This window comes from Acartia tonsa, chromosome 11 (assembly GCF_053477335.1).
Source record: "Acartia tonsa isolate MP-2025a chromosome 11, ASM5347733v1, whole genome shotgun sequence".
NCBI classification, from domain to species: Eukaryota; Metazoa; Arthropoda; class Copepoda; order Calanoida; family Acartiidae; genus Acartia; species Acartia tonsa.
In genome coordinates this window covers 33,547,439-33,574,838 of record NC_137270.1, presented here as the reverse complement: position 1 = coordinate 33,574,838, position 27,400 = coordinate 33,547,439, and the positions used below count along the sequence as shown (strand labels likewise).

Genomic DNA, 27,400 nt, shown 5'->3' with positions numbered 1-27,400 from the left:
TGATAAATTTTGCCCTGTGGTGAGCATTAAATTGACAGAATAATTTGGGAATCTATTATGTGCAATATTACAAAAATGGAATACATAATTTTGTTGTATTTAAAAAAATGTATGAATAAATGTATTAAATACAGTTTCAGGATATTTATCAGACGTTTGTAAATATTACAATACCATTATAATAAATAAGATTTTGTCAATTTACTAAAGTTTTAACAAATTCACAATCTGACACCCCTCCATCCGGCTGTTCTATTGGTTAAAAATTCATAATATAAAAAAAAGATTTACCACCTCTAAAAGTGCATAAAATATTGTTTTTAAAAAATAAAAGCTATTATGATTAAAACTAAAAATGCCATTTTTATGATGAATTGTACAAATAGTTTGTTATTTTTATATTTATTCTGGTGAATATTAAATGAATGTATATTATGAATTCCTGCATTGTAGTAGTTCATTGCCTACATGTTTCATTGCAAATCTGTTTTCTGTTATGACCCGAGCACAATTTTCAATATCAGTTCCAGTAGTATATCCCTAAATAAATAATACATTAAATTGGAGTGAGGTAAAATTATTACCAAAGTTATACACTGCACTGTTGGGCAAATACAGGGCTAAAATATGGCTTTGGTAATCTTTCTAGATTTGAATAAGTTCAAGACCCCCCAAAAAACCTTAATTTGCCTAAAAAAGACAATTAAAAAGGCATATAAAAAAAGTTAAATTTTTAAATGTTTTTAAAAATTTATTTGCCACACAGTGCACTGTACAATTAAAACAGCTAAGAGCAAAAAGAACTCTTTATCTAGACAACAATTGAAAATCTCAAAAAGTGATACCTACTCTTTTTATTTTTTTACTTTTGTATTTAATTTTTGCTGAACTGTAGATATCAACTCTGGTTGGATATAAAGCATTTTTTGGATTATCAACTTTGTCCTTATAGGCCATGATAGTTCTGAAATAGCCAGTAAAATTTATAATTGATTTAGATTTTTAATTTAGCATTTAAATTTAAAAACTGTTTACCTGAATATACTATTACGAATCCAGCTTCCATATGCATAGGGATATGGTGGCCTTTTTTTCTCTGCCTCCCTTATAAAATTATATATGAATCCATAATACTTACTTTATCATTAGAGTCCAAATTTAGTTGTGGCAGATGAAAAAATTAGAGAGTATGTAGATTTTCAAATAAGAATAGCTACACAAATTTGGGATTTACATAACAATGGACTTTTTTGATAAATTTAAATTATAATATTCTAAATTAAACTTTTTTAAATGACTGATTATATTAAGTATTTACTTATTGTGAACACATCCAAACATATGTCCAATCTCATGTCCCAGAGAATAATAACCTGTGGCACATTTTTTTTTCACTACAGCAAAAGTGTCACCACTTCTAAACAAACAATTATTCTGTAAAAAAAACTTATTTAAGGATTTTAACATACATAATTACAGATATTAATGAAGCAACAGCTTATGAGTAGACTGCATTAAATTTCTTAATGTTGTAAAGAAAAAAAATATTGGTTATTATAAAATCTTGTTATAAAATTTATATTAACAGACCTCCAAGAATCAATGAAAGCCATTCCACAAGCATCTGCTTTGTCTACTAATAAAACAGCTACATCTGCACCACCCCTTTTTAAACATGACATGAATCAAAAAACTTTACAATAAGACAAATATATATTTCTTGTATTCATTTGAATCTGGTGGGTGGGAACCGGTTCTCATCCATATGAAAAAACTGTGTCTAGCATCGTATTATATCCAGCATTCAACGAAAATAAAAATGTACAATCATAAGATTAAAACCAGTTTTTTTAGCCCATGCCTTTGGCACCTTAAGGCTAAAAAACTGGTTTTAATCTTATAATTGTACATTCAATATCCGCGGAAAGCTGTTTATAATACAATGAAAGAAATAACTATCACGACATCATATATAATTACCTACCTGAGTTGAACTTGATTGTTAGATCTAAAAGTTAAATCTGTTAGTAAATAAGTAACATCTTTAAAACTTAATTTAACTTAACACTCTATACCCTTTGAATTCTTCTAATGTTTCATTTATTCTATCATGTTCTCTGTAAAAGAATTAAAAGTTTAGATTTTCTAATTTAAATTTGTATATTGTAATTTCAATATTACCTAAGGTGTGATTCTTCAATGCAATGTATTTTTAACCTTACTAAAAAGTAAAATATTGTATAAATATGTTACATCAATAGATTTTTATAACATAAAATTATATATTAACCTGGAATTTTACTGTCAATATAACCTTGATTAGTTTCTGATACAATCTCAAAAAGAATTTGATTTTATCAAATTTTTAAAAAGTGATTTAAGGACCAAAATCAATATTTCTTACCAAATCAAAAAACATTTCGATCTAAAATAGAGATATTTAAATTAATTTTAGGCAATTTAATCAAAATCATATTCAAACTAAAAATACTGACTTTTGTTTTATTTTCCATTGTCTCTTTTAGATCCTACAAAATGTTTTTATTGTATACATTTTATAGAAGATAAATTTGTCAATGTGATTTCATTTAAGATTTAACCTGGGTGTAATAGAACTTTACTGAATATGATACAATTGTCTCTTTATCTTTTAACCCTTTCTTTCTTAGTCTTACTCTGGATAAACTTCCTCTTGTATAATGAGATCTATAGCAGAAATAGTTTTATAGATATTTTATATTGTAAAAGTAAGTGAAATGAGGCAAAAATACAAAACTCTCCTGTATTCAATGTTTGGTTTTTCATCATCAGTTTCTTGAAACTTGGTTGTATCTTGTTCCTTATCAATAAATGAAATTTACATAGTTTTAGGAACATGTTTAAAAAGAATGTGTCCAAACTTTTGTGATTTAAAAAAAAAATAGCTAATCGGTGCTTTTAGTAAGTAGTAGATGTAAAATGATTCATATAATTTAGATATGTAATTGTTTTTTTTTGTAGACCTCTTATTTTTGAAGTTATTTAAGCTATTAAAAATTAAGTTGGTTTTAAGGTAGTAAAATGCATCAAAAAGAAGAAATTTGCCATTATGAACAAAAATAGTAAGATCTTTAATTTGACACCTTATATTTTGAATTCTGTTGATTAATTATTGAAAAAATCTATTTTGTTGAACCCTGGTGAATAAAAACTTTTAACTTTGCGAGCTCGTCAGGAATGGGTTAAAAAAAATCACAAAAGTTAGGACACGTTCTTTAGGATTAAAAAATTTTACCTTCCAAATATGACATCCTTTAAACTTTGAGCAAGGTTCTATGACAAAATTCCTTCCTCTGATATCAATGTTCCCCATAACATCTTCTAATCTTTTTTATAAGTTTTTAATTAGTTGAGTTTGAAGAATGAAATAATAGTTATTTCTCGCATCGTATTATAAACGGCTTTCCGCGGATATGGAATGTACAATTTAAAGATTAAAACTATTTTTTTTAGCCCCGAGGTGCCGGAGGCACCGGCTAAAAAAACTGGTTTTAATGTTTTGATTGTACATTTTTATATTCGTAGAAAGCTGGATATAATACGATGCTAGACATAGTTTTTTCGTATGGATGAGAACCAGTTCCTATCCACCGGATTCGAATGAATACCAGAAAAATATAATTTGAATTTTTAAAAAGTTTATACTTATGAATGTTTTTGTAAATTCTGTAACACATACCCGACTACAAATGTAGCAGTACAACTTGCATCAAAATTCTCATACTCTAGTGCATCTGTTTTAAATGCTTTCTCCTTACTAAAAGTACATTTTTCTTGTGTCAGTTACACTGTATTCCAGAAATCCCGAAAAATGACAAAAAATCATAGAGAGTGTATATTTGAAAATTTTGATGAAATTTTATTTAAATAGCAATAAGTATACATATATCTTTTAAAATAATGGTGAAAATACTTATAATAAGGGTTTTACACAAGGGGCGTCAAGGGGGGGTGTAAAGCTAGTCTAATAAGCACATTTCAGAAGCTGTAACTTCCTTTGTTTCTAAGCAACATTGACGGGAATTATATCAAAAGATATTACACAACCCAACTAACAATGTTTGTTAACCCTAAATAGTCGGGGGGGGGGGGCGACCCTCCCCCCTTTTAGTATTTCCTATCTCATTTTCTTTGTGTTAAGGATAGAGAGCTATAACTGAGTGACTCGTTTAAAATGGGTACGACACATAACTGAAAGTTGAATATCTCCATCCTGGTGGGCACAGGATGCCAGGATACCTGGCAGGATCATACAGGTAAAGAGCAAAAATATTTTTTTTATGACTTAAACTTAACATTTTATCTTACCAAAATACTAAAATATCCTATATTACTCCATACAGGTGTTCAAGTCAATTTCCGGTTCCAGGTATGATCCTGCAGGTCTCCAGAAATCTTTAATTGACTCCTTTTACCTCAATTTTTTACTTAGAGACCTCAAATTTTAAACTTAAATTATTCTAACAACTATACACGACCAACTAAAATTTCATTAAAATCTGCCGCTATTTTCCTGCCGACTGCCGTCGCTGAAATTTATATTTTGAGATTTCTATTAAATACAGATGAGCAAATTTCTTACTCATTTTCTGTGTGTATATTTAAGCAGGGAGGAAGGGAACAATGGACTGTTTATTATACTAGTCCACAAAGTTTTATTATAGTTTTTTCTTATTTGTAGGCATAACAACTTTTGGGACTTTTGAATTGGTTGGTTTATTAGTTGAGTGTCCAAACAGTTCAACAACTAATTGTAATTTATAGAAGGGGCAATTTGTTTATTACCATTGGGGATGTACATTAATTTACTGGCCATTGTCTTATCCCTTTAGATCATAGATATGTAAGACTCTAATTTTTATTTTCATTTATTTTAAAGGAAACATTTTCTATCTTAATCAACATAAGTTCTTCTCTTCTTTGTTAATATGAAAGAACCTTTTGTGAAAGGTTGCTCAATAGAAGGGGGAGTAGATAATGTTAAACATATAAAATCAGAATATTTTTTGTTGATTAAGGAAACCACATGCAAATTTTTAGACTTCTAGCTTTAATGGGATCCAAGATTGATATAAATCGAGCCCCCCCTCCCCAATATAAGGTATGATAATTCAGATAAGACCTTAGACATAAATGGATAATCTTTTATTTGTTTTTAAAAATTTTCTTTACTTTAAGTTTAATGGAATAGGTGTTTTAGATAATAAGTAATATATTACTTTTATGTCTAAAAAAATTGATATTTTTTTGATAGACCCAGTATCTTTAGGGCTTAAAAAAACAAACTTCGCATAGCTTCGCATACACAGGGTAAAGTTCTCTGATATTATACAAACATCTATTATCACCATGTCAGAGGATTTGCTTGGACTTTTTTGGTCTTAAAAGATCTGGAACCAAACGTAAAATTTTCATTAGAAGAAAATTGTCTATTTTACAGAAATCGGGTATGCTAAGAAAACCATCTACAATTACAACAAAAAATGGAGATTTGACTTCTTTTAAAGGCTAAACGTATAAATTATTACATACTGATTCCAAAAATATATAATACTTAAAAATAGCTTTAAAAATAAAGGGTCCACGATGATTTGAAATGTAGTTTAGTTGACCTTAAAAATAGTTGTTTACAATTATGAAAAGGAACTTAATTCCATACCTCTGGTATAATTACACATAAAATTCTTATTTTTCATAGTAAAGAGCTAATTCTTTCGGCTTTATTTCCAAAAACTTGTGTATATTACTAAACAATTGTTTAAAAGTGTATTTTCCAAAATGTAAAAAACGATTTTTTGTCACCCGTGGAACATAGTGAGTTATTTGAGAAATAAGCAAACTTTAATTAATTTTTAAAATTAAATAGAGTATACTTAGCAAAGCTTGAAATGATTGTATTTTTCAAACTCAAACCCTATAATGAAAGAACAGTTTTTTTTACAGCACATTACTTATTATTTACATTCAAACAAAAGTTGACCTGACATCCTGGAAGTGATATGCTGCCTTTATTAAAGCTTTCCCTGTTTATTGTTCCAACGTAGCAGCTGTAATATTTAATATCTACATTATCTTTAAAAGAATTTATTGAAATGGAATAAATAAAAAAATTTCAACACCTTATATAATCTTCATCTTCACAAGCTTTTACATCTGAAGTTTCAACATCTGGTTTTAAGTCAATTATAAGAGACTGAAATTTGTATTCATTAACTTATCACTTAGCTTATCACTTAGATTCAATTATTAATTTACCTCTGCTGGATAGTGTAAAATTTCCTTGTAACTGAAAATGCAATTATTTATTAGAATAACTAAAAAGTATTTAATTGTCATTATTAGTTAAATTGTCTTCAGTTCACAGAAATTAAGAAAATAAATATATTTTCAAATATCTTGTTACAATAAAACTAATAATAAAATATAGAATGAAGAGTTTTTATTGCGAATAGTAAAACACAAGAATATTTTTCTACAATAGTGATTTATTTTCCTAGCTCAGTTTGTTAAGGTAAAGGACAAGATATCTAAGTATAATACAAAGTTGAACGATGTCTGTCTGTCTAAGGCTTATGATATAGGGGGGTAGTACACCCAGACCTCCCAAAAAAGGAATAATGCCCATTCCACTCCATAATATTATTTTTTGGATCTACTGCAGTTCACGGTAAAATATTGCTAGTAAGCAATATTTCCAAAAATCTTTGAATTTTAAAGGCTGCTAGCTGCTAAACGGCTGAACGTACAGATCATGCTTGCACACTGTTTTAAGTGGCATAAGAAGGCCTACAAAAAATTTGGAATGGCCATAAATCAATAATGCATAATTATCTTGCAGTGCAGAGAAATGCGCGAAAAAGACCTATTTTTTGCGTTTTTTCTTCAGTGAAGATTATTTGTAGGCATTCTTATGCCGCTTAAAATGGTGTGCGGTTATGATATGTACGTTCAGCCGTTTGGCAGCTAGCAGCCTTTAAAATTCTTAGATTTTTGGAAATATTGCTTACCAGCAATATTTTACCGTGAACTGCAGTAGATCCTATTTTTTTAACAAATTCAAATATGAGGGTTGTGGAAACCCAATACCTTCAACCCTCCCTCCCCCTCAAAAAAAGAAGAAAGGGAACCCAAAAGGGAAACAAAATACACCTTGGGGTCATATTCCCAATAAAAAAACTTAATTCTGACTCCACCCTACTAAAAAAACATTTTTTGTGGGCCTTTTGTAATTGTGAAAAATTTACAGTTTCTGTAAGGTTAGAGTTGTCACAAATATAGTTATTAACTACAAAGATTACAATACACAGAACAATAATATGAAAAAGGGTGGGTTCTTAAAATCACCTCCTGGGGCGAACCACATAGGGGCTAGGAATGAAGCCAATAATGGCAAATAAAGGAAGAAATTTTGGCAAGACTAAATTCTTTTCAGTTTTCAGATATCAACAACTTTGACATAGCCTGTTGGAAAATGTATAATTAATCTTTAGTTCAGTGGTTAGTGCCTTCTATCAGAAGACTTTTTAGTTCAGATACATTTAGATCAAGTATCGGTAATCATAATTTCTAAAAGCATTCTTTACAAAATAAATAAAACAGAGAAAGATTTTAAATTTTTTCCAATTTATTTACTAAAAGACACAATTTTATTCATAAATACTAAAATAAATAAATCTTTTGATATCATACTTAACGACATATTAGATATATATTGTGATATAATGCAAATAAAACAGACGTATGGACTGATTTTAAAACAAATGAAAAAAAAGAGTGATGATCAGAAAAAGTGAATTATAGGGTATCTTCGCTACTAATATAATTATGACTCAGGAATTGAGATTTGAGAATATATAATAGTCATATTTATTATGATGGTATATTTCTTTTTAATCTCATCAAAATTAACCTACAAATTTACTACTTATACTATTATTCTTTTCTAACCATCTATGACGATATTTTATTTATGGGTGACAATTAAATCAGTCAATTTTATTCGTTGTAGCTCATTTGAAAGGTACTAAAATAATGATAGTAAAAGTTTGATATCAAGTCCCCATGACACCAAAAATCTTATTTGCCACTACTGATTATAACCTTTTGAAAAAATAATTTATACAAAGAAGGTGTCTTAACTTAAATTTTCCCATAAGGAAAAAGGATAAGAGGATGAATACTCACCCCTTTTTCATGGTAAAATACTACTTCCCCATCCCTAAATTTAGAAGCAGACGAAAATCAAAAGCCGCACAGGGCTTTTTGTAAGTCAATCATAAATAATAATGTGAATAAAAAGAAAAGCGATATTTAGCAAACAGCCGTGGGCGGTCAGAATCAGCTGAATGTTCATTATGAAAAAAATTTCCCCCTTTTTAGAAATAGAAGGATTCATCTTTCATGAACAAATTTTTTTAAATAAAAATAAAATTCTATGTAAATATAAACATTAAAACGAAAATATCTAATCTAATATTCTTGCCCTAAATATGGAAATAGTAAAAAGTAAAAAAATATTTTTTAAAAATAATTTTTAATCCTCCCATTTGAAAAGTAGTGGAATAGCAATAAATTTTAGCGCGGCAACAGCGCTGAGTAGGCATCTAGGCCCACTGCCTATTTTCGTCTTCTAGTTGCTTCGATTCCTCTCTTTTATTTTTTTCTCTATGAATTTTCCATAGAATTTAAATATGCAATATTTTTTTTGTAGATCTCTTATTTTTGAAGTAATTTAAGTTTAAAAAAAAATTAAGTTGGTTTTAAAGTACTAAAATGCAACAAAAAAATGAAGAAAATTGCCATTATGAACAAAAATAGTAAGATCTTTAATTTGACACCTTACTTTTTGAATTCTGTTGAGTAATTATTGAAAATCTATTTTTTTGAACCCAGTAGAATAAAAACTTTAAACTTAAGTATATCATAGCAACCTTTCCCCCCCCCCCCATCCCCTTTAACCATCTTAAATCCATGTTTTGAGATTAAAGAGTGAGGGGTAAAGTAAGTGTTGCCTTTATAATACAATACATTTTCCATTTAAAATTTTTTTTTTTACTTTCTTTCAATTTTGCTTAAAATAGATTCGTAATATTTATCTGGTTCTAAAGGTATACATGAACCCATATATTTTATGCCTGTGTAAGGATATGTTTATGTTGAAAGTTTTGATTAAACTGTAGTTAAAAAAAATCAATTTTTTTCAATAATTATCCGACAGAATTAAAAAAATAAGGTGTCAAATTAATGTTTTTTATTCATAATGGCAATTTTCTTCTTTTTTTTGTTATGTTTTAGTACTTTAAAACCGACTTAATTTATTGATTTGAAACAAAAAAATTAAATTACTTAAAAAATAAGAGGTCTACATAAAAAAACGATTGCATATCTAAATTCTATGGAAAATTTTACATCTACTACTTACTAAAAATACTGACTATTTTAAATAAAAACAAAAAAAAGTTAAGACACCTTCTTTACAGTTCATATGAATGAACTCTATTTAGCCTTTTGTGTTTAGTTTGAGACCTTGAATAAATAAAAAATCGATTTATCATTAATTTATTTATTCTATTATTGATAATTACATAAAGAATTAAAACTAAAAATAAAGTTGTGACTTCAAACATTAGAACTTTCAAATATTACACCTTGCTTACTCCTAAAAAATAAAAACAAAGGAGTTTTAAATCTTTACATTTATTCCATCTTGAATTTGGTAACAACATTTTAAAAATTACCTGCACCATTCTTGTTCATCTCCCAAATCTTGAATTGCAAATCTATTTTCTGTTATTACACGAGCACAGTCTTCAAAGTGAGTGCCTGTAATTCTCCCCTATTTAAAGTTGATAGTATGCTCTCAAAAATGCTGATGATATAAAAGCTAATTAGTATTATAAATGTTGCTTAAAACTTTACCTGGAATAATACATTTGGTGAGCTGTATACATTCTCTCTTTGTTTGTAAAATTTATCTTCATATGCCATAATTGATCTTTAAAAAACATAGCACATATATATATATATATACATGGTGTTTCAAAATAAACTGCGTTTTCCGGTTTTGGGAAACAACCAGTAGGAGTGTGAAAAAAATAATTATATGTATATTCTTATGCTCTATAAAAATATGGATCATTTTATAATTTGAAATGCCTCTTTTTAAAACAAAAAAACAATATTCTTTTTGCTTGGATTTTAGTTCTTAGTATTAAAATTCTTCATATTCGTTCCTCGCCCCTCCCCCTTTAATTTCTTAATCTCTTAATTTTGATTGATAGATTTTAAGAGATCATCTCATAAAACATGAGTAATTTAAGAAAACGCACTTTTTACCGACAATTTCAAACCATGATTACTTGCTTATTTTTTAAGATATTGAAATGAAATAAAAAGTGACGTCTTTTATTTGTCAATGCACTGCACACAGTATTAATAGAGATTTTTTTTCTAAAAATGACTTTGCATAGAGAAATAGAAAAAACTAAATTCTGAAGAACCTAAAAAGGTCTTTGCATGGATTCAACCTTTTACTACTTTGATATTGTACTTTTGAAACAATATGTTGCAAAATATACAAGTTATTTCAATCTAATTGATATCTCATATTCAACATCAAGCATTTTTACTCTACATGTACCTATCAGTACAGCCACATTTTTAGAGATATTAAAAACACCTTAAGTATATCCGATATACATTTTTACATAGAATATGGACCTATAATCCTTTTTTTTCATATTCCTTCTGGTTGTTTCTCAAAACCGGAAAAAGAAGTTTTTTTTGAAACACTGTGTATATATATATATATCTATAATACAAAGTAGAACGATGTCTGTCTGTCCGTCTGTCTGTCCGTCTGAAGCTAAAGATCTCGGTAACCACTGAACCGAATGGGCTCTACTCTTCAGGGAATATACCTACTGGTCCTGTGGTGGTTTTAAGATATTTTCTTGAGGGGTGGGACACCCCTAACCCCCCAAAAAACAAAAAAATCCCCTCCTTAGGGGAGACTTCAACGTCAAATAAGGTGGTATCGTACATAAAAAATTAAATTTAACAAACAAAAACATTTAAAGTGCCACTAGAGGCCTCTAGGGGCGTAGCCGCTAGTATATATATACTGCATTTTCCGGTTTTGGGAAACAACCAGTAGGAGTATGAAAAAATAATTATATATTCTTATTGTCTATAAAAAGGGGTGTTTTATTGTAAAAATGTTATCTGTTACTGGCAGTCTACGTTTCTGACAAAGATAAGCTTTTAATTTTGCTTCCAGACTACGTAATTTAATATTGAAATTTCCACCAGGAGCATTGAAAATCTTTCAAAATTTTCATTGTACTTAAATAATCATTTTGAAGTGGAAGGCTTTTCAGCATTTAAAGCGGGGTATTTCTTGCAGGGTTCCTTTAAGTAAATGTTATGGACATTTTACAGATAATATGATTTCTATAATTATTTTTTCCATGCTCCTTTTGGTTGATTCCCAAAACTAAAAAACACAGTTTTTTTGAGACACATTTTATATAATTATACAATACATACATATAAGTTAATAAGTTAAAAGATTAAAGATCTCAACTTTGTAAAAATTATGAAACATTGAGACTATTTATCTTTTTTTTAACACTTAATAAGCTCAAGATGGTAGTTTAAATTTTAAACTGAAGCTAAATTTCTAACCAACCTGAAGGGAGAAGAAAATAATTTTCCATAGGAATAACTATAGGGTGGTATAAAGGTTATTCCCTCCTCAGCGTATTTAGCATAGGCCTCTCTAAAGTATAATACAGTGATTTAAAATTTAAAAATTGGATATTGATGACCATTTTTTATGGCATGACTGTAATATAGTTATATTATAGTCTACAGGAATTAAATAACTGATTAATATTTGCTGGATCAGAACTAGTTCTTGGCCATACTAGAAAATTTTCTACCAATAGTAAAATAAAATTCATAATATTAATACCAGTTTTGTTAGTCTGGGCCTTCTGCCCCTCATGGCTAATAATTTACCAAATTCATCTTTTAATTTTACACTTTACTATTCGCGGAAAGCTGTCTATAATACAATGCAACAAATAAATATGCTATACTAGTACTTAATTTGGCATAAATGGAAATAAGTTTTTAAAAAAGTTTTTTGATAATACTATACTTATTGTGAACACATCCAAACAAGTGAGCAATTTCATGTCCAACTGATTTACCAGATTCAGCACACATCTTAGTAACAACTGCATGAGTACCTCCATTTCTAAGCAAATTAAAGTTTTTTTCATAAATGATGAATTGGGTTGTCAATCTGTCTACATATTGGTTAAGGTTATATTATTTTTTTTTTTATTTGTTATTGTTATATAAGAATCACAACCTCCAAGAATCTACTGTTCCATAACCACAAGCATTCATATCACTGACTAATAATACTGCAACATCTGCACTTCCTCTAATAAGGCTCTTTTTTATGAAAAAAAGACAAGATATATTATAACAAAGCTGAAGTAATACATATGAAGAATAATAAGTGTAGAGTAACAATAAGTTTAGCATTCAACATTATTTAGACGTCTCTACAAAGATTCATTTAAATCTATTCCAAAAATACTTATATAAAGGGTGCTTTATTGTAATGTTACAGGCATCATCATGCCAAGGTTAAAATTGATGGAACAATTCTATGATTCTATGACTAAATTAACAATCGCTATCAATTAAGAATAGAAAGAGCATCCCTAAATGCAGAATTTTTTTCTTTAGAAAACATTAAGTCAAAATTATACAGTATCACCGCATTTTGATTTTAAAAATCGAATTTGAAGTTGGATTAAAAAATCATATACAAAGAAATTGAAATTAAGTAAAGTAAAATTTTAAACCATATAAGTTTTAAAGAGCGAGCCTAAGATCATAGTATGAGGGTTTGTATCTGAAAGAAAGACAGGATTAAACTTGAAGAAAATACTTTTAAAATGAGATAAAAGTTATTTATCCAATAGGGATTTTTTAATCTGGCTCAGAACTGTTTCTAATCCAGCAGACATTAATTTGTTTTGAAGCCATACCAGAATATAAATTACCTGCCAAATTCTATGAGCATTTGTCCAGGATTCCAAATTTCACTAAAAAAATAAACTTAGTTATGTTTAATGTAATTAAAGATATTTGTAAATATGAATATAAAATATAACCTGATATATGCCATCTCGATGCAATGAATCTTTAACATCACTTGTATATATTAGAAATAAGCTATTTTAAAAAAATCATCTTTTTACAATATTTAAGTGATTGTATAATAATTGTTTCAAATTGTAAAAATATCTGAATACTTCAGAACAAGAAATCATTTATTATAATTATTTACCCATCAAATGTTTCATCAGATTGTTAGGATGTTTTTTTCTTAGTTATAGGATTTTTTAATAAATACAAAATACCTGGTATCTTAGAGTTAATGTATCCCATATTTGTAATTGTTACTATCTGAAACCAAAAAATAATTAACAGTTTAAAATTAGAGAAATTTATTTTGATTTTTTATGATCATAACTTACCATATTAAAGTAACTCTCAATATCTGCTACCAAATCTTTAAATTCCTATAAAATGAAATATGAAACAAGGTACTAAATATGCTGACAAGATAATGCTTTTGAATTAAGGAAAGCTTTCCTGGACAGCACTTACTAATTGGTACAGTTACTTATGAAGTAAAAGAAACAGACAGTTTGAAGATTTAACAGAACTTTAAAGAAAGGCTCAGGGTATAACTGAAAATTAATAAGAATTAGTTATTGCCTTAGTGTAATAAAATTTTACAGTATAGGTTACAACTGTTTCTTGGTCTAATATTCCTTCTTGTCTCAATATCTCTTTGTCTGGATCCATATCAAAGTTAGACCTGATATATTAATTTGTGATTTCCTTTTTTAAAAATAATTAAGAATGAAAAGATGCTATTTGTTACCTTACCCAGTTTCAACTCTTGGCTTTTCATCATTGCTTTCTTTTATTAAGCTTAAATCTTGCTCCTTATCATAACAGTAAAAAGTTTTCATTAGGTAATTTTAAGATGATTATTTTTCAAAACCTTGTTTCTTATTTTATGTAATACCTTCCAAGTGTGACAACCTTTAAACTTAAAACATGGCTCTATTACAAAACTTCTTCCTCTAATTTCAATGATCCCTGACACTTCGTTTTTCCTAAATGGCACATCAATTTCAAAAGAAAGTTATGTGCCATCATAATAAAGCAAAAAGCAGACTATTTTATTGTTGTGCTTCAAATATCTTGATTAACCAGAATTTAGCTAATGAGTAGTATGAAAATTTTCCCAATAAAAATTTATACACTTCAATTAAAACCTAATTAGAAAATATATATCCTATTCCTCACCCTGCAGCAAAAACAGCAGTACAGCTTCCATCTTTATTTTCATAATCAGTTAGCTCAGTTTCCATTGCTTTTACTTTACTTAGATATATTTTTTTATATTCATAATATAATTTTATGATAAACAAAAAAATATTTATATGGTAAAGGGCAACAGTAAAACAATAATAACTTTTTTACATGTATAAATATAGTGATCATTTTAATCAGAGAAAAAAAATTACTCTTCAAAACTTGGTGAAATTTTGTTTTTCCTCATCAATTCCTAGGATATCAGCATTGATAATTGCTTTAAATATTAAAGTATTCTAGTCTCAAAAAAAAATCATCTAACCATACATCCAGGAAGTGACACAACATCCATATTAAGGTTTTCTCTATTAAGTGTGGCAGCTGTACAACTTAATTGAAAATTAGCAATACATATAATGTAATGCAGTTTTATGTAAGTAAAAGATAAAAGTATTCAATTCATATATATTAAAACTTTAATAAAAATACAAATAAGATGTCTGTGATTGCTATGATCAATATTAATTACAATTAATAACAAACTATAAAACAAACCTAAGAAATTTACCATCTTTACAAGTTTTGATATCTGTTGTGTCAATATCAGGTTGCAAATTAATCAGAATGTCCTTAATAAGTCAAATAAATCAAATAAGAATATTAATTTAGTTTTTCTTATTCTAAATAACAAATAGTGTAAAAGTGTTACCAGTGATTTAGATGAGATTTTATAAGGTTCAACAAACTTTACACTCGCATATATTAACAATAACAAATACATCATCAAGTTATTTTAAGTATATTTATTACTTTTAAGAGCATGAGCAAACTAAACAAAATAATTTATTTATTTCATTAGATATTAAATTACAGAAAATTAAGTCAACCAGGAAATTACAAACAAACTTAAATTTCAAAGAAAATAAAAAATGCTTTGATTTCTTTTAATTTGCATCTTTTGAACATTTAAAGCTTTTGATAAATTAATGAACAAACAAGTTTGTTAAGGGTAAAGTTAAACAAAGGTTTAAAGTGATAACATAATATAGTTAAATAAATTAATATTGTAAATTAAATGCTATTTTGAGTTTTTGGCATCTGCATATCTCAGCCCAAGATTGTTATTGTGCCATAGTGGTGAACTAAAAATAAATTTTACAATCAATATCAACAATATCTTCTAAACAAGATATTTTGATAGAAAATGAATGTAGGCAACAAAACTAGTGTGTTGATGATACCTGCACTGTATAGATTCATCCCCTAGTCTTGCTATAGCAAATCTATTCTCTGTAATGACTCTAGCACAGTTCTCATATGGTAAATGTCCTGTAAATGCACCCTAAAATAAACTTTCTTCAATTAGATATTTGGTTAATAATTAATAAAATAATATATAAATCCAAGAAACTTTATATTTAAGTAATTTTGACACTTTAAGTTTATATAACGCCAATATATCTTATATTAAAACACAAGTACACTTTATAAAAGTTTCTACAGTTGAAAGATTATAAGTTTAACATAAACACTTTTTAAATTTAATTCAAACCTGATATCTTATATTAGGAGAACTGTACACATCTACTCTTTGCTCATAGCCATTATCTTTATATGCCATAATAGTTCTAAAAGTAAAGATGATTTATAATTAAGCATTTTTCAATGGCATATAACTTGATTAACTTAACTTTAGTTTTTATAAAATGGAAACTTAAATTTAATGATAAGAAATAACTTTGTAAAATTGACCTGAAGGGACCATATCCTATGTAGGCACCATGTGCATATTGATACCTCCCTCTCACAAATTCATGTTTTCTGAATTTAAAATTATATTTATTGAAATATATAAAAAGTAACCCAATGTAAACTGTATATGAAAAACATTTTACAGGGTACATTGCAAAATAAAATTAGTCATAGTATTTTTAAAGCAATAATTTTTTTGATTTTTTACTTGTCATGCATACAACCAAAGCTGTGTGCAATCTCATGGCCAAGTGAGAAATATCCAGTTGCACATGTCTTATCAACAACAGCCAAAGTATAGCCATCCCTAAATACAAAATTTATATGATTAAACATATTTTAAAACATACCAAAGAATAATATATAGCATGAGATTTAAATTGTCTAGTATTAAGAATATGACTTTGAAATCCTAGAATACTGACCTCCAAGCATCAGTGTAAGCCATGCCACAATCCTCCATGTTTGTAACCAGGACAACTGCAATATCTGCACTCCCTTTTATATCCCAAGCTGTTCTTTTGTATCTGATAATAATGAATTTATCAGATAATTATAGAATTATTATTAGTAACAACAAGAAATAATATAAATAAGATAATTTACTAAACTTTTAAAAAATAAATTTACCTTCTAAAGTTTTCAAGATTTTCTTGTGAATCATACTGCTGCCTAAAGCAAGTACAAGTACAATTAAACAAAAGTATTAAAGAAGGTTTTTAAGGGTATAGCTTATTTTACCTAAAATATTTTCTATCAATTTCTTCAATGCAGTGTATTTTCATCATTACTAAAGAAACAAAACCTTTTTTATATATTATACTTAAAAATCAAAATAAAAAAATAACATTCACCTGGTATTCCACTATCCCTGTATCCCTGATTTGTTTCTCCAACTATCTATTAAAGCAAATTACAAATGCATATTAAGATCAATGTATATTTTTGACATTAGGAAAATGTATAATTTTATATATGTATGTATACTAAAAATAACACAAGATTGAAATCATTCTAACTTTTAATTAAATAATTAATAAAACTCACCATATCAAAAAACATAATTATCTAAAAATAAATAATGAAAACACTTAGATCTTAAAAGTTAAAGAATGAATTAAACTAATTGTTAAAATACTCACATCATCTATAATTTCCTGGAATTCCTGTTTTAAATAATTTTCTCATATTATTGAATTGCAACATTGGTTTATATATACAAGAACCCAAAAATGTAATTTTGTTTTTCATGTTTTATACAACTTATTTAAAGAGGTCTTCTTCTTATGCTTTATGATTTAGATATCTGTTGGATATAAATTGAGAATCATTTTCCTGTGTATAATAAAACTTGACAGTGTAGGTTACAAATGTCCTTGTATCTTGTGATCCCATGGATCTAAAATCTTTTCTTACGTCTTTTGAATACACTGGTCTAAATATTGACAAAATTTATGTATGATAATTGTTCAATTATTTTAAATTAGATTCTTATTTGAAGTTTAACAATTTTAGGTTCTTTCATGAAATTTATTAATAAATATATTTATTTATTTAAAAATTACTTATTTTTTGAAAAGATGGTTTTGCCATTTTCTTTAAAGCGTTTTTCATTTTGTTCCTGAAAAGAGAATAATATAAAAATATTCATACATGCTGAAAAGAGACTACATTGAAAATGTAGCTTATTCTTATCAAAAGTAAAGTTTTAGGCTATCAAAATGCTACCTTCCAAACGTGACAACCTTCAAAAGATTTACAGGGTTCTATCACAAAGTTAGTTCCATTAACTTCTATGTTAGCCATCAACTCATTATCCCTTGAATATTTAGTTTATATTTCGTTTTTTTATGACCCCGCAAACAAATATGTCCTAATTTTTTTTATTAAACTCATTAAGATTGACTAAATTATTTAATTTTTTTCCAAAATTTGGGGTTGTGAAAGAAAAAAAAAATCTTGATGAAAGAGGGAAAACTTTCATGAACTCAATGTTCATGGCCCTTTGGTTTGCATTTGAATCTTTCTTTTGAAAGAATTCAAAGAATTGTCACAATTCATTTATTTAAAAATTTAATATTAAATAGCATCTTCGCCACTAGCCTCCAGGGGCTTTGCCCCAAGAGGTGATTTAAAAAAAAATTATGTTGAAATTCGTACAAGGACCAGGGAAATCTTCAGCAAATTGAAAAAAAAATGAGGGGTTATTTTTTCGTTTTGGGGGGGTTGGGGGTGTCCCACCCCCCAAGATTATAGCTTAAATCCACCACAGGACCAATAGGTATATACCCTGAAGAGTAGAATCTGATTGGTTCAGTGGTTATCGAGATCTTAAGGGACAAACGGACAGACAGACAGACAGACAGGCGGACAGACAGACAGACGGACAGACATCAAGCTACTTTGTATTATAGATTGTTTTCAACTATAGATATAACTAACTCTAAAATAAGTATTATTTAAAAATTACTTTGAAGCAAATGTAGCAGAGCAACCTTCCTTTTCATTAACATATTCTGTCAGTTCAGAGGCCAAAAACATCATTGGACTTAAATGGTTTTGATAAATTTTTGTTGATGTTTCTGCTTGTTTTAATAATAATATTTGGATAAATTTTGAAAGGTGAATTATATTCTTTAAATAATGAAAAATCATACTTTTCAAAACTTGGTGTTATTTTTGTTTTCATGACCATATCCTTAAAATATGTAATAAAGAAGTAAATGAAATTGCACACTATGATTGCAGTTTATGTTTATTTGAAAAAAAAATAGTATCTTTTAACTCTTACCTTACAACCTGGAAGAGAAACTTTCCCTTCCTTTAGCCCAGATTTGTTAATCTTTATTACTGTACAACTTGAAATAAATCAAATTGGAAATAAGTTAGGTAATAAAGATCTATTGGAAATCCAAAACAATCTTTTTACCTTTTATCATTTTTGTCTTGGCATGATTTTATATCTTTAGTATCTCTGTTGGGTTCTAGATGAACTAAATCAAACTGAAACAGAGTCAAAAATTCAAATGACATTGCATAACAATGAAATTGACATATAGACTAAATTTCAGTTTTCACTCAGAAAATACCTTTCCAATAGAATCAGGAGTTTTGGAATTTCTATCATTAAGGAATTTCCAGGGTGACCAAGAATAATCTACATCTGGTAGAGCAAACTAAAAAGATTTTTTTTAAATCAAATAATAATAAATGCACTTGGTAATTTTTAAAAGTATATACTGTAAATATACTAAATAAATTTATATTTTCCGGAAAATATATATTTCTTATTGTTATAAAAATGTAAAAAGTCGAAATTGAATTTGAAATTTCTTTTAATTATGTGCCAATCTAAATTTTACCTCTCCATTATTACTAAGGTCATTATCATTGGTATGAGTTGGGATTCGTTTTGTGTTCATAATCCAAGCAAAGTGTAACTCTTGCAACAAATTCTTAAAAGATATTTTGAAAAAAAAATTATAAATAAATAAAGAATTGGGAGAGGTAAAATCTATATAAACTGTTTTTAACCTATTTTTTAATCATATATCAAATTTATACTATGACACCAGTAGAAACAGACTGCAGAGCCCAAATTTGAATTAAGTCCCCAATAAACTTTTTTGGGGGGATTTAAAAATGAATTTTATATATTGCTGTGATCATTTTGACGGAAGCAAAAGCAACTTTTAGTTTGGGATTAAATTGTTTCTTACAGAACAATTTTATATGATTCAGTTTATATCAATACAATATTAAAAAAATTCTACTCTGTTCGATGGAAATAATTTTTTTTCTAAAACAATCAATTTCAGTAAAAAATTTAACATAATACATAAAACACATTTGCTAAAGTTAAACCAATAAGATTTCTTGTTTCATTTCAATTTTTTATAATTTTCGAAAGAGTGTTTTCACAAAATGACTTATTTACAATGTAGTTAAATAATTTTTATTTAATTAAAATGAAAAGAATGAAAACTATACACGTAAAAGATACATAATTTTTAAAAATATTAAGAAAAAATAAGTTTGAATAATCTTATTTTATATCATATTTGTATATGTGTCAAAAATAATTTTGTTGTATTGCATAAACATTTGTTGACATCTTGTCATGTTGACATCAAATTTAACCCTTTACAGCCAATTTTTATGTGTTTAAAATAGGTGAACGAACACAAACATGTTAATGTTAATTCATTGGTATATTGTAAAGATTTAACTTTTTAGTGAATTTTTATAGTAAAATCATAAGGCCTAATTTTACTCTATACCAGAATACAATATTTATGAAGCAAAACACTCTAAAAGCTACGAATTTTACCCAAATAAAAAAAAGACCTTTTGCTTTGGTCAAAATGACTACGGCAACAGTAAAAATTAATATTTAAATCCCTCAAAAAAAGTTTATTGGGGACTTAATTCAAATTTAGGCTCTGCAGTCTGATTTTACTGGTGTCATAGTATATTGTTTATATACGTTTTAAAAATAGGTTAAAAACAGTTTAAACTATTTAAAATTAAGTCCCCAATAAACTTTTTTTGGGGGATTTAAAAATTAATTTTTACTGTTGCTCTGGTCATTTTTACCAGATCAAAAGGTCTTTTTTTACTTCGTGTAATATTGTAACTTAGTGAACAATTTTATATAATTCACTTTATACTGATACAATAAAAAAAACATTACTCTGTTCAATGGAAATAATTTTTTTTCTTAAACAATTAATTTCATTAAAAAATCTGACATAATACAATAAAAAACATAATGCTGAATTTAAACCAATTAGAAATTAGAATTTCCGAAAGAGTGTTTTCACAAAGTGACTTATCTCAAACGTAGTTAAATAATTTTATTTAATAAAAATGAAAAGAATGAAAACCCTACTCATAAAAGATACATACTTTTTAAAAATATTTTTAAAAATATGTTTGAATAATCTTATTTTATATCATATTTGTATATGTGACAAAAATAAATTTGTTGTATTGCATAAACATTTGTTGTCATCTTAATTTATTTAACCCTTTACAGCCAATTTTTATGTGTTTTAATGTATAATAGACATGAAACATTTTTATGTTAATTCATTGATATATTGTAAAGAATTAATTTTTAATTAGTATTGATAGATAAAATCAAAAGACCTAACTTTACTGTATACTAGCATACAATATTTACGAAGCAAGACACTCTAAAAGCTGAGTATTTTACCTACAAAGGGAAGAAACATCACGATTCAGTAAAAATTATTTAATCCATAGTAAAAAATAAACTTTAAAATCCTAATAAAATTTGATGTTGGCAATTGTTCTCATTTTTGGCTTTGCAGTATGATTCTACAGATGTCAAAGTATATTTTTAATATACCTTTTAAAAATAGTTTAAAAACAGTTTAAGGCAAAATAGGGAAGATATGAAAAGAGTTATATACTATAATTGGTAAAATTAAAATTAAAAGTGCTTAAGTTAATCAAGTAAAATCTTCAACAATCAGAATAATAATTAAATCTTACCTGTAAAGAAAATTTAAAAACTGTTATTAGGATCAAAATTCTCATTTAGTCTGAAACATAATCAAGTTTGGGTGAATTTAAAATTAGAACGGCTACAAGTTCAAATTAATTTTTTTTTGCTAGAGTCTCCAGTCAGGTTTTATCCTATTTTTCACAGGGTACCAGAATACATCCATAAGAAATCACATAAGGAAAAAAATTCTCGCCCATCAGACAAAAACTACTTAAAATAATAAAAGTGATATATCTTATGGTACAATTACTAGTTTTTTTTTCTTCTTATTTCAGAACTAGTGGCTACGCCTCAGAAGACCTCTAGGGGCACTTGAAGTAGGGGGAAGGGAGAGAGACTTATTAATTTTAGTTTTAAGAAGAAAGAAAAAAAAATTGTAGAGGGAATTTTTTGTCAAGGGTCAAATTCTCTGTGGAGGGTGGTGGTATCATCACCCCAAATAGTCATAGACTTTCCCAGAACCTATGAATAGCTATATTATAATGGAGAACCATAATGATCCAGCTATTAGCGAGATACTTTGGTAAAGAAACACAAAAAGACTGACAGAGATGCTGTTATTTAATTATAAGGACTTGTTTTTACTGTCAAAATAGGTGGCTTCTTGCACTATCACATGTATTTTCACTTTTTTCCTAATTTTAATCATAATTATTTCCTTATTCTTGCAAAAGCTGTAGCTTTGTTATTGTTATATGACATAAAATAAATTTTCAAAACATTTTAATATTTTACAATGTAATATAAGAACAAACTACTTTTTAAACAAAATTTAAACTACTTTAAACAAGTCAAATATGATTTGTTTAATTTATTGTAGATATATATGTATTAATTCAAGTAATTTGCCCTATTAAATTGCATAGATAAGGTATTAATATTTAGAAAGATAGTTTATCTATTAAATATAACAAGTAAGATTGCTTAGTTGAAAGTAAAGTAAATTATATTAATTGTATTAATATTATCAATTTATCTTATTCTGGATTTTAGCTATTTTCTTGCTTATTGGAAAAATCTGTAATTCTAGGGGCGCAACCGCTAGTTGAATAAAATTAGATAATTTGTTGAATCTTTTAGTTTTAAAGGAAAACGTAAAAAAGTGCTGGAAATTTTTTTCAAGAGCAATTTGTTTTCGGAGGGTTGAGGTACCCTCCCCAAAAATAGAACCATAAAGTAGAACCATATTGGTCAAGTGGTTAGTAAGATAGACAGACATCTTGTCACTTTTATATAAGGACAATTCCATCAAATCAATAAGCATTCTAAAAGAAATATGAATATAGTAATTTAGAACATTAGATAAATACTAAATTTTAAAAAGCAATACCCGCGACTGTGGCATACGCTCGTTGTCTGGATGGTGAAAGTGGTTCTTACTGCTGCTATGTCAGGTGCGCAAGATAAATGGTCAGCGTAGGTGTAATGCCTTGGTGCAACTCATTTCCATGCACAGTTAGGAATTCCAAATAAAGGTCGTGCAATCGAAGGGTTGGTTGTCTAAAGAATAGTGACCTTATAATCATCTTTAAGATTCGTTTCAAAAATACTTATATGGTAACTTCAAACTTATGTGTAAACTAAGGTTTTATTAAAAGTCTAGTTATTTATATCACTAGTGGCTAATTCAATTTATCATCTAATTAAAATTTTTGTTGAAAAATGCAAAACAATCGTCCAAGCCGTACATGAGATCTTAACTAACATGTTATTCACACACATTTAGTACCATAATCAAACTAGGAAATATGAAGATTAATATATCATATTTCCTTATAGGAATTAACATGTAAACTAAGTGTAGATTTGTTTTTATTTCATATGAAAAATAATTACGGAGAAATAAGCATCATATCCGTGTATTGTACTGTATTATTACATCACAAGTGGCTTCGCCCCTAGCCTCTAGGGGCCTTTGCCCCAAGAGGGTTGAACAACATAAATTTTCGTATTTCAAATTTAAAAGAAAATATAAAAACTTTCTTTATTTTTTTTTTTGGGGGGGGGGGGAGATTTTTCATTTTTTGGGGGGGTTGGAGTGTCCTACCCCTCAAGAAAATAGTTATAAACCTTCTCGGGACCCATGAGAAGCTACCCTCACGATCGGTTCAGCGGTTAGCGAGATCCTTCGGTACAAAGACAGCAGATGTTGTTCTACTTTGTATTATAGATAACTAGCAGATAAGCCCATGACATTCCAATGGGGCTAGGAGGGGTTAGGAAAATGGCTTAAAACCATCCCACGAAATAAATCTGAAAATCTAATAGCCTAAAACTATCACAGAACCAGTGCGAAGCTTCACTAAATATAGAATTCAATCAGTCATATGATACAGACTAAACACATTACTACTTTATAATAAAGGATAGACATAATATTCAGTAACTTTACAAAGTGTCTCAAAAATAATTCATGTGACGTCATAAAAATGAGGGATTATCCATATCTTTTTCAGAGCTTTTCTATCCCACTTCTCTCATCTCCCTCATTTTATGATGTTACATGGCCGATTTTTGAGACACGTTGTAAAGTTACTGATTTTCATTTTAAAAAGCGCAAATTATAAATTAACAAGGATGGCAACATCCATAAAAACGAATATCTGAAAATGAAGGACAAAAAAACATTATTACTTGTAGAGTGTCAGAATAGAAACTTTTTTAACCAATAATTTTAATCTACAGAATTATTTCTTTAAAGCGTATATCAATTCATAGTCAATTGTCTTATCCCTTGCGATCCCTGAATACCAAAAAATATTCCCTGAAAATCATATTTAGTTATTGCGCAGCTTCTATTAGCTAGGGTAGGTATATTAATCACTTCGCAGGTTATAACGTAAAAGATTTTTTTTTCAGTATTTTTAATTAGAGTTGGTTTTTTTCTTCTATATTTTCAGCTTGTAGACTTTATATTTCTGTTCACTGTTCTTTTTTCAGCTAAGCTATAATTATTGCAGCGTTGCAAAATAGTTTTAAACCATTGCAGGGCCAGTATCTATATTCCATGAGGACTTTCAGGAAAGGTATTTTTTCCTTTTTTGGGTGGGGTTGTCCCACCCCCCAAGAAAATAGCTTAAAACTAATACAGGACCATATTCCCAGTAGAGTAGAGCCCAATCGGTTCAGCGATTACTGAGATCTTAAGGTTCAAACAGACAGATATCATTCTATTTTGTATTATAGATAGTTAATTGGATGATGTAAAAATACAGTACAGAGAGAAAAAATATTTCTTAACTACATATATTGATTTTAAAGATTATTGATTTATAATTTAATCTTTAATCAATTATAAAGGGGGTCATTTAAATAGCGTACATTCCGTAAAGTTATGTGTAACTATTTAGTCGAATACGCTTATCAAGTAAAACTCTTCTTAATATGACCATTTCATGTATATACTTTAGACCTGTTACTCAAAACACACTTTTTTGAATTTAATTCTTCTGCTGACCTAGAAATTTACTTTAGGGTCCTAGAAGTACATGTACAAAATTTTATCTCTCTATATCTACTGCTACCTAGCGCCAGGCCTCTAAAAAATGCCATTTTATAATCAATAACAGTTACACACAATTTTACGGAAAATAGCGAAAAAAGACCCCATTTCAAGACTTTGAGAGCCAAAATTTTATAATGAACAATAATTATTTCTTGTGAACTTACAGTGTTAGAGTTTACATTTAGATAGAAATATTTCTTCAAGAAGAATAGACGTAGTTTCCAATATGAAAGTGAAACTAGTAGGTTTCCTTGTCTTGATAGTGATCCTTGGTCTTTTTAACACACCTGGAATTCCTATTCCAGTTAGGCTGACATTCTACAGTGTGATGCTAGCTGGCAGTACACTAGCCTCATCTACAGCCTACTATTACTTCAGCAGTATTCCTGATACTCAGTATTCCCTGCTGGTATCAGCATCTAAATCATTCATAGTGTGGCATGCAGTTTATGCAGGTAAGAGCATATAGTTTAATCAGTGGTGTACACAGAATTTTGCCAAAATTATTACACATCCCTAAACCAAAATCGTAGTGCGTGCATTACTCACAGCAAGAGGGGTGTATTTTTAGTGTTGGGGGTGAATACACCCCCTAGGTGTCCACCCACTCACTTCATATAAAAAAGTTTCCCTAAATTATCAAATTCGTAACTTGACAAAGAGTCTAACAAATCAGCAATGTGACGTCATAAAAATGAGGGATTATCCATCTCTTTTTTAAGGTTTTCTTTCACACTTCTCCTCTCATCTTCCTCATTTCTATGCCGTCACATGGCTAATTTTTGAGACACTTTGTAGAGTCTGAGTGTCTAAAAAATCAGCAATGTGACGTCATAAAAATGGAAAATCCCTAAAAAAGAGATGGATAATCCCTCATTTCTATGACGTCAAAAGGCAATTTTTTGAGACACTTTGTCCAGCTACTCAAGATGGTAAATTACAGTTTTGACTGTGTTTAAACAAAAATTAGAACAAGTAAAAAAAGAGTTGAACTTGAAGTTATTTTTTTTCTCAGGTTCAAACAGTATTTATCTTGGATGTGCAGCAATTTATTTTGATGAAGAAGAGCAAAATTGGATTCCTGCAGAAAATGATACCTGTCTCATGAATCCATTATTGCATGCCAAATCAATTTTTGCAACTGCACTAGCACAATTCCAACTATTTAGATTTACATTTAAATATCTACCGCAGCAATTCTTAAGTTTCAATCATGAAGCTTGGGCTTATCCTTTTGCTGCCTCAGTTCCTGCAACTGCATTTATCCTTCAAATTCTCATTTTTTTCTACAACGGGACAATTTGTGATCAGCTACCACTGGAGTATTATTTAAAGAAACTTAACCTACAAACAGAGTCAACACCCTTAGTTACAAGATTCCAAGTGACAACACTCATGTTGATGTTTATTGTGCTGCTTGAGTTTCTCATTCAGATTAAAATACAATTAAAGTCACTTAAATCTTGGATTAGAAAAAGGAATAGAATTGTCCAAGTTGCTCCTGCTAATTCTATTCCCCTCTCGACAATTCAGTGCAATAGATCTCATTTAATGAATCCTACTCTGGCTCCAATAGATGTTGATAATTTTGCTGCAGTCACTAGTGCGTCTAGTTCGATATGTGGACAAAATATTTCAGATCTTGATGATAGAGTACTTTCTGGAGCACCCTCTAATGTCAATTCTTCAAGCCCTAGCCAATATGTTAGATACTATTTTGCTGAACTGACCATTTATGTTATTGCCATATTTTTTGTTAATTTTTTGTACACTTTTATTTTTGGCTATGGAAATGTGACCGTCTATATAGCCATAGTATTCAATGATTTTTTATGTTTTGCTTTACCAATGGCAGTTGTCTTGAGTTCAGATAAAATTTTAGATTTTATCCAAAACAAATTAGCACAGTTTAATCTTCAATATTATTAAGAAAAGCAATACAGTTATATCTCGCATCGTATTATAAACAGCTTTCCAGCAGATAAAAAATAAACAATTATAAGATTAAAACCATTTTTTAAGCCCCGAGATGCCGAAGGCACTCGATAAACAAACTGGTTCCAATATTATGATGGCACATTTTTATATTCGTAGAAAACTGGATATAATACGATGTTTAGACATCTGTTTTTGGCATGGATGAGAACCGGTTCTAA

The 27,400-nt window shown here is 28.3% G+C and overlaps 5 protein-coding genes across 6 annotated transcripts; all 5 read right to left on the bottom strand.

Moving 5' to 3' along the window:
• Nucleotides 1-432: 432 nt before the first annotated feature.
• On the bottom strand, nucleotides 433-2,341 carry LOC145331255 (peptidyl-Asp metalloendopeptidase-like). Its single transcript, XM_080175871.1, has 9 exons — nucleotides 2,291-2,341; nucleotides 2,182-2,221; nucleotides 2,076-2,117; nucleotides 1,985-2,008; nucleotides 1,591-1,665; nucleotides 1,319-1,417; nucleotides 1,036-1,104; nucleotides 850-964; nucleotides 433-540 (listed from the first exon to the last, which is right to left on the bottom strand). The coding sequence occupies exons 5-9, from the start codon at nucleotides 1,611-1,613 to the stop codon at nucleotides 433-435; spliced, it is 414 nt and encodes a 137-aa protein (XP_080031997.1). The 5' UTR covers nucleotides 1,614-1,665; nucleotides 1,985-2,008; nucleotides 2,076-2,117; nucleotides 2,182-2,221; nucleotides 2,291-2,341.
• A 385-nt stretch (nucleotides 2,342-2,726) lies between these two features.
• On the bottom strand, nucleotides 2,727-6,420 carry LOC145331362 (uncharacterized). Its single transcript, XM_080175981.1, has 7 exons — nucleotides 6,295-6,420; nucleotides 6,159-6,232; nucleotides 6,020-6,086; nucleotides 5,913-5,953; nucleotides 3,719-3,796; nucleotides 3,275-3,365; nucleotides 2,727-2,839 (listed from the first exon to the last, which is right to left on the bottom strand). The coding sequence occupies exons 1-7, from the start codon at nucleotides 6,373-6,375 to the stop codon at nucleotides 2,735-2,737; spliced, it is 537 nt and encodes a 178-aa protein (XP_080032107.1). The 5' UTR covers nucleotides 6,376-6,420; the 3' UTR covers nucleotides 2,727-2,734.
• Nucleotides 6,421-9,585: 3,165 nt separating this feature from the next.
• On the bottom strand, nucleotides 9,586-12,564 carry LOC145331419 (uncharacterized). The gene is made up of 6 exons (XM_080176055.1): nucleotides 12,419-12,564; nucleotides 12,203-12,301; nucleotides 11,729-11,818; nucleotides 9,958-10,033; nucleotides 9,777-9,874; nucleotides 9,586-9,697 (listed from the first exon to the last, which is right to left on the bottom strand). Exons 1-6 carry the CDS (start codon nucleotides 12,454-12,456, stop codon nucleotides 9,658-9,660), a joined length of 441 nt encoding a protein of 146 aa, XP_080032181.1. The 5' UTR covers nucleotides 12,457-12,564; the 3' UTR covers nucleotides 9,586-9,657.
• A 29-nt stretch (nucleotides 12,565-12,593) lies between these two features.
• Nucleotides 12,594-15,274, bottom strand: LOC145331418 (uncharacterized). The gene is made up of 13 exons (XM_080176054.1): nucleotides 15,164-15,274; nucleotides 15,010-15,083; nucleotides 14,777-14,843; nucleotides 14,667-14,707; nucleotides 14,446-14,523; nucleotides 14,162-14,252; nucleotides 14,020-14,078; nucleotides 13,846-13,948; nucleotides 13,602-13,646; nucleotides 13,485-13,530; nucleotides 13,236-13,275; nucleotides 13,125-13,166; nucleotides 12,594-12,973 (listed from the first exon to the last, which is right to left on the bottom strand). The coding sequence occupies exons 1-13, from the start codon at nucleotides 15,236-15,238 to the stop codon at nucleotides 12,934-12,936; spliced, it is 801 nt and encodes a 266-aa protein (XP_080032180.1). The 5' UTR covers nucleotides 15,239-15,274; the 3' UTR covers nucleotides 12,594-12,933.
• On the bottom strand, nucleotides 15,243-21,778 carry LOC145331417 (uncharacterized). Of its 2 annotated transcripts, XM_080176051.1 has the most exons (21): nucleotides 21,727-21,778; nucleotides 19,569-19,661; nucleotides 19,296-19,382; nucleotides 19,136-19,209; nucleotides 18,998-19,064; nucleotides 18,864-18,904; nucleotides 18,677-18,754; nucleotides 17,935-18,025; nucleotides 17,772-17,827; nucleotides 17,546-17,641; nucleotides 17,349-17,376; nucleotides 17,254-17,274; nucleotides 17,061-17,106; nucleotides 16,948-16,996; nucleotides 16,837-16,878; nucleotides 16,632-16,733; nucleotides 16,415-16,513; nucleotides 16,207-16,275; nucleotides 16,007-16,082; nucleotides 15,696-15,796; nucleotides 15,243-15,596 (listed from the first exon to the last, which is right to left on the bottom strand). In XM_080176051.1, exons 1-21 carry the CDS (start codon nucleotides 21,769-21,771, stop codon nucleotides 15,533-15,535), a joined length of 1,425 nt encoding a protein of 474 aa, XP_080032177.1. In that variant the 5' UTR covers nucleotides 21,772-21,778; the 3' UTR covers nucleotides 15,243-15,532. The 2 variants fall into 2 exon arrangements, with proteins under 2 accessions (XP_080032177.1, XP_080032178.1); XM_080176052.1 differs by lacking the exon at nucleotides 19,569-19,661.
• Between the last annotated feature and the right edge of the window lie 5,622 nt (nucleotides 21,779-27,400).

Coding starts and splice junctions, on each gene's coding strand:
- LOC145331255 (XM_080175871.1), bottom strand. CDS start 1,613: ATGGCTTTCATTGATTCTTGGAG. Junction 1,105..1,318: donor TTTGGATGTGTTCACAATAA/GTAAATACTTAA, acceptor TAATTTTATAAG/GGAGGCAGAGAAAAAAAGGC. Junction 965..1,035: donor ATTCGTAATAGTATATTCAG/GTAAACAGTTTT, acceptor TGGCTATTTCAG/AACTATCATGGCCTATAAGG.
- LOC145331362 (XM_080175981.1), bottom strand. CDS start 6,375: ATGACAATTAAATACTTTTTAGTTATTCTAATAAATAATTGCATTTTC. Junction 6,233..6,294: donor TTTTACACTATCCAGCAGAG/GTAAATTAATAA, acceptor TACAAATTTCAG/TCTCTTATAATTGACTTAAA. Junction 2,840..3,274: donor AAGGATGTCATATTTGGAAG/GTAAAATTTTTT, acceptor TTTATTGATAAG/GAACAAGATACAACCAAGTT.
- LOC145331419 (XM_080176055.1), bottom strand. CDS start 12,456: ATGAATGCTTGTGGTTATGGAACAGTAGATTCTTGGAG. Junction 10,034..11,728: donor TTATTTTCTTCTCCCTTCAG/GTTGGTTAGAAA, acceptor TGTTTTTTAAAG/ATCAATTATGGCATATGAAG. Junction 9,698..9,776: donor GATGAACAAGAATGGTGCAG/GTAATTTTTAAA, acceptor TTTATTTTTTAG/GAGTAAGCAAGGTGTAATAT.
- LOC145331418 (XM_080176054.1), bottom strand. CDS start 15,238: ATGATGTATTTGTTATTGTTAATATATGCGAGTGTAAAGTTTGTTGAA. Junction 14,524..14,666: donor ATTTCACCAAGTTTTGAAGA/GTAATTTTTTTT, acceptor AATATATCTAAG/TAAAGTAAAAGCAATGGAAA. Junction 14,253..14,445: donor ACTGCTGTTTTTGCTGCAGG/GTGAGGAATAGG, acceptor TGTGCCATTTAG/GAAAAACGAAGTGTCAGGGA.
- LOC145331417 (XM_080176051.1), bottom strand. CDS start 21,771: ATGAGAATTTTGATCCTAATAACAGTTTTTAAATTTTCTTTACAG. Junction 16,083..16,206: donor ATAGGATATGGTCCCTTCAG/GTCAATTTTACA, acceptor CTTTACTTTTAG/AACTATTATGGCATATAAAG. Junction 15,797..16,006: donor CTCCTAATATAAGATATCAG/GTTTGAATTAAA, acceptor AGTTTATTTTAG/GGTGCATTTACAGGACATTT.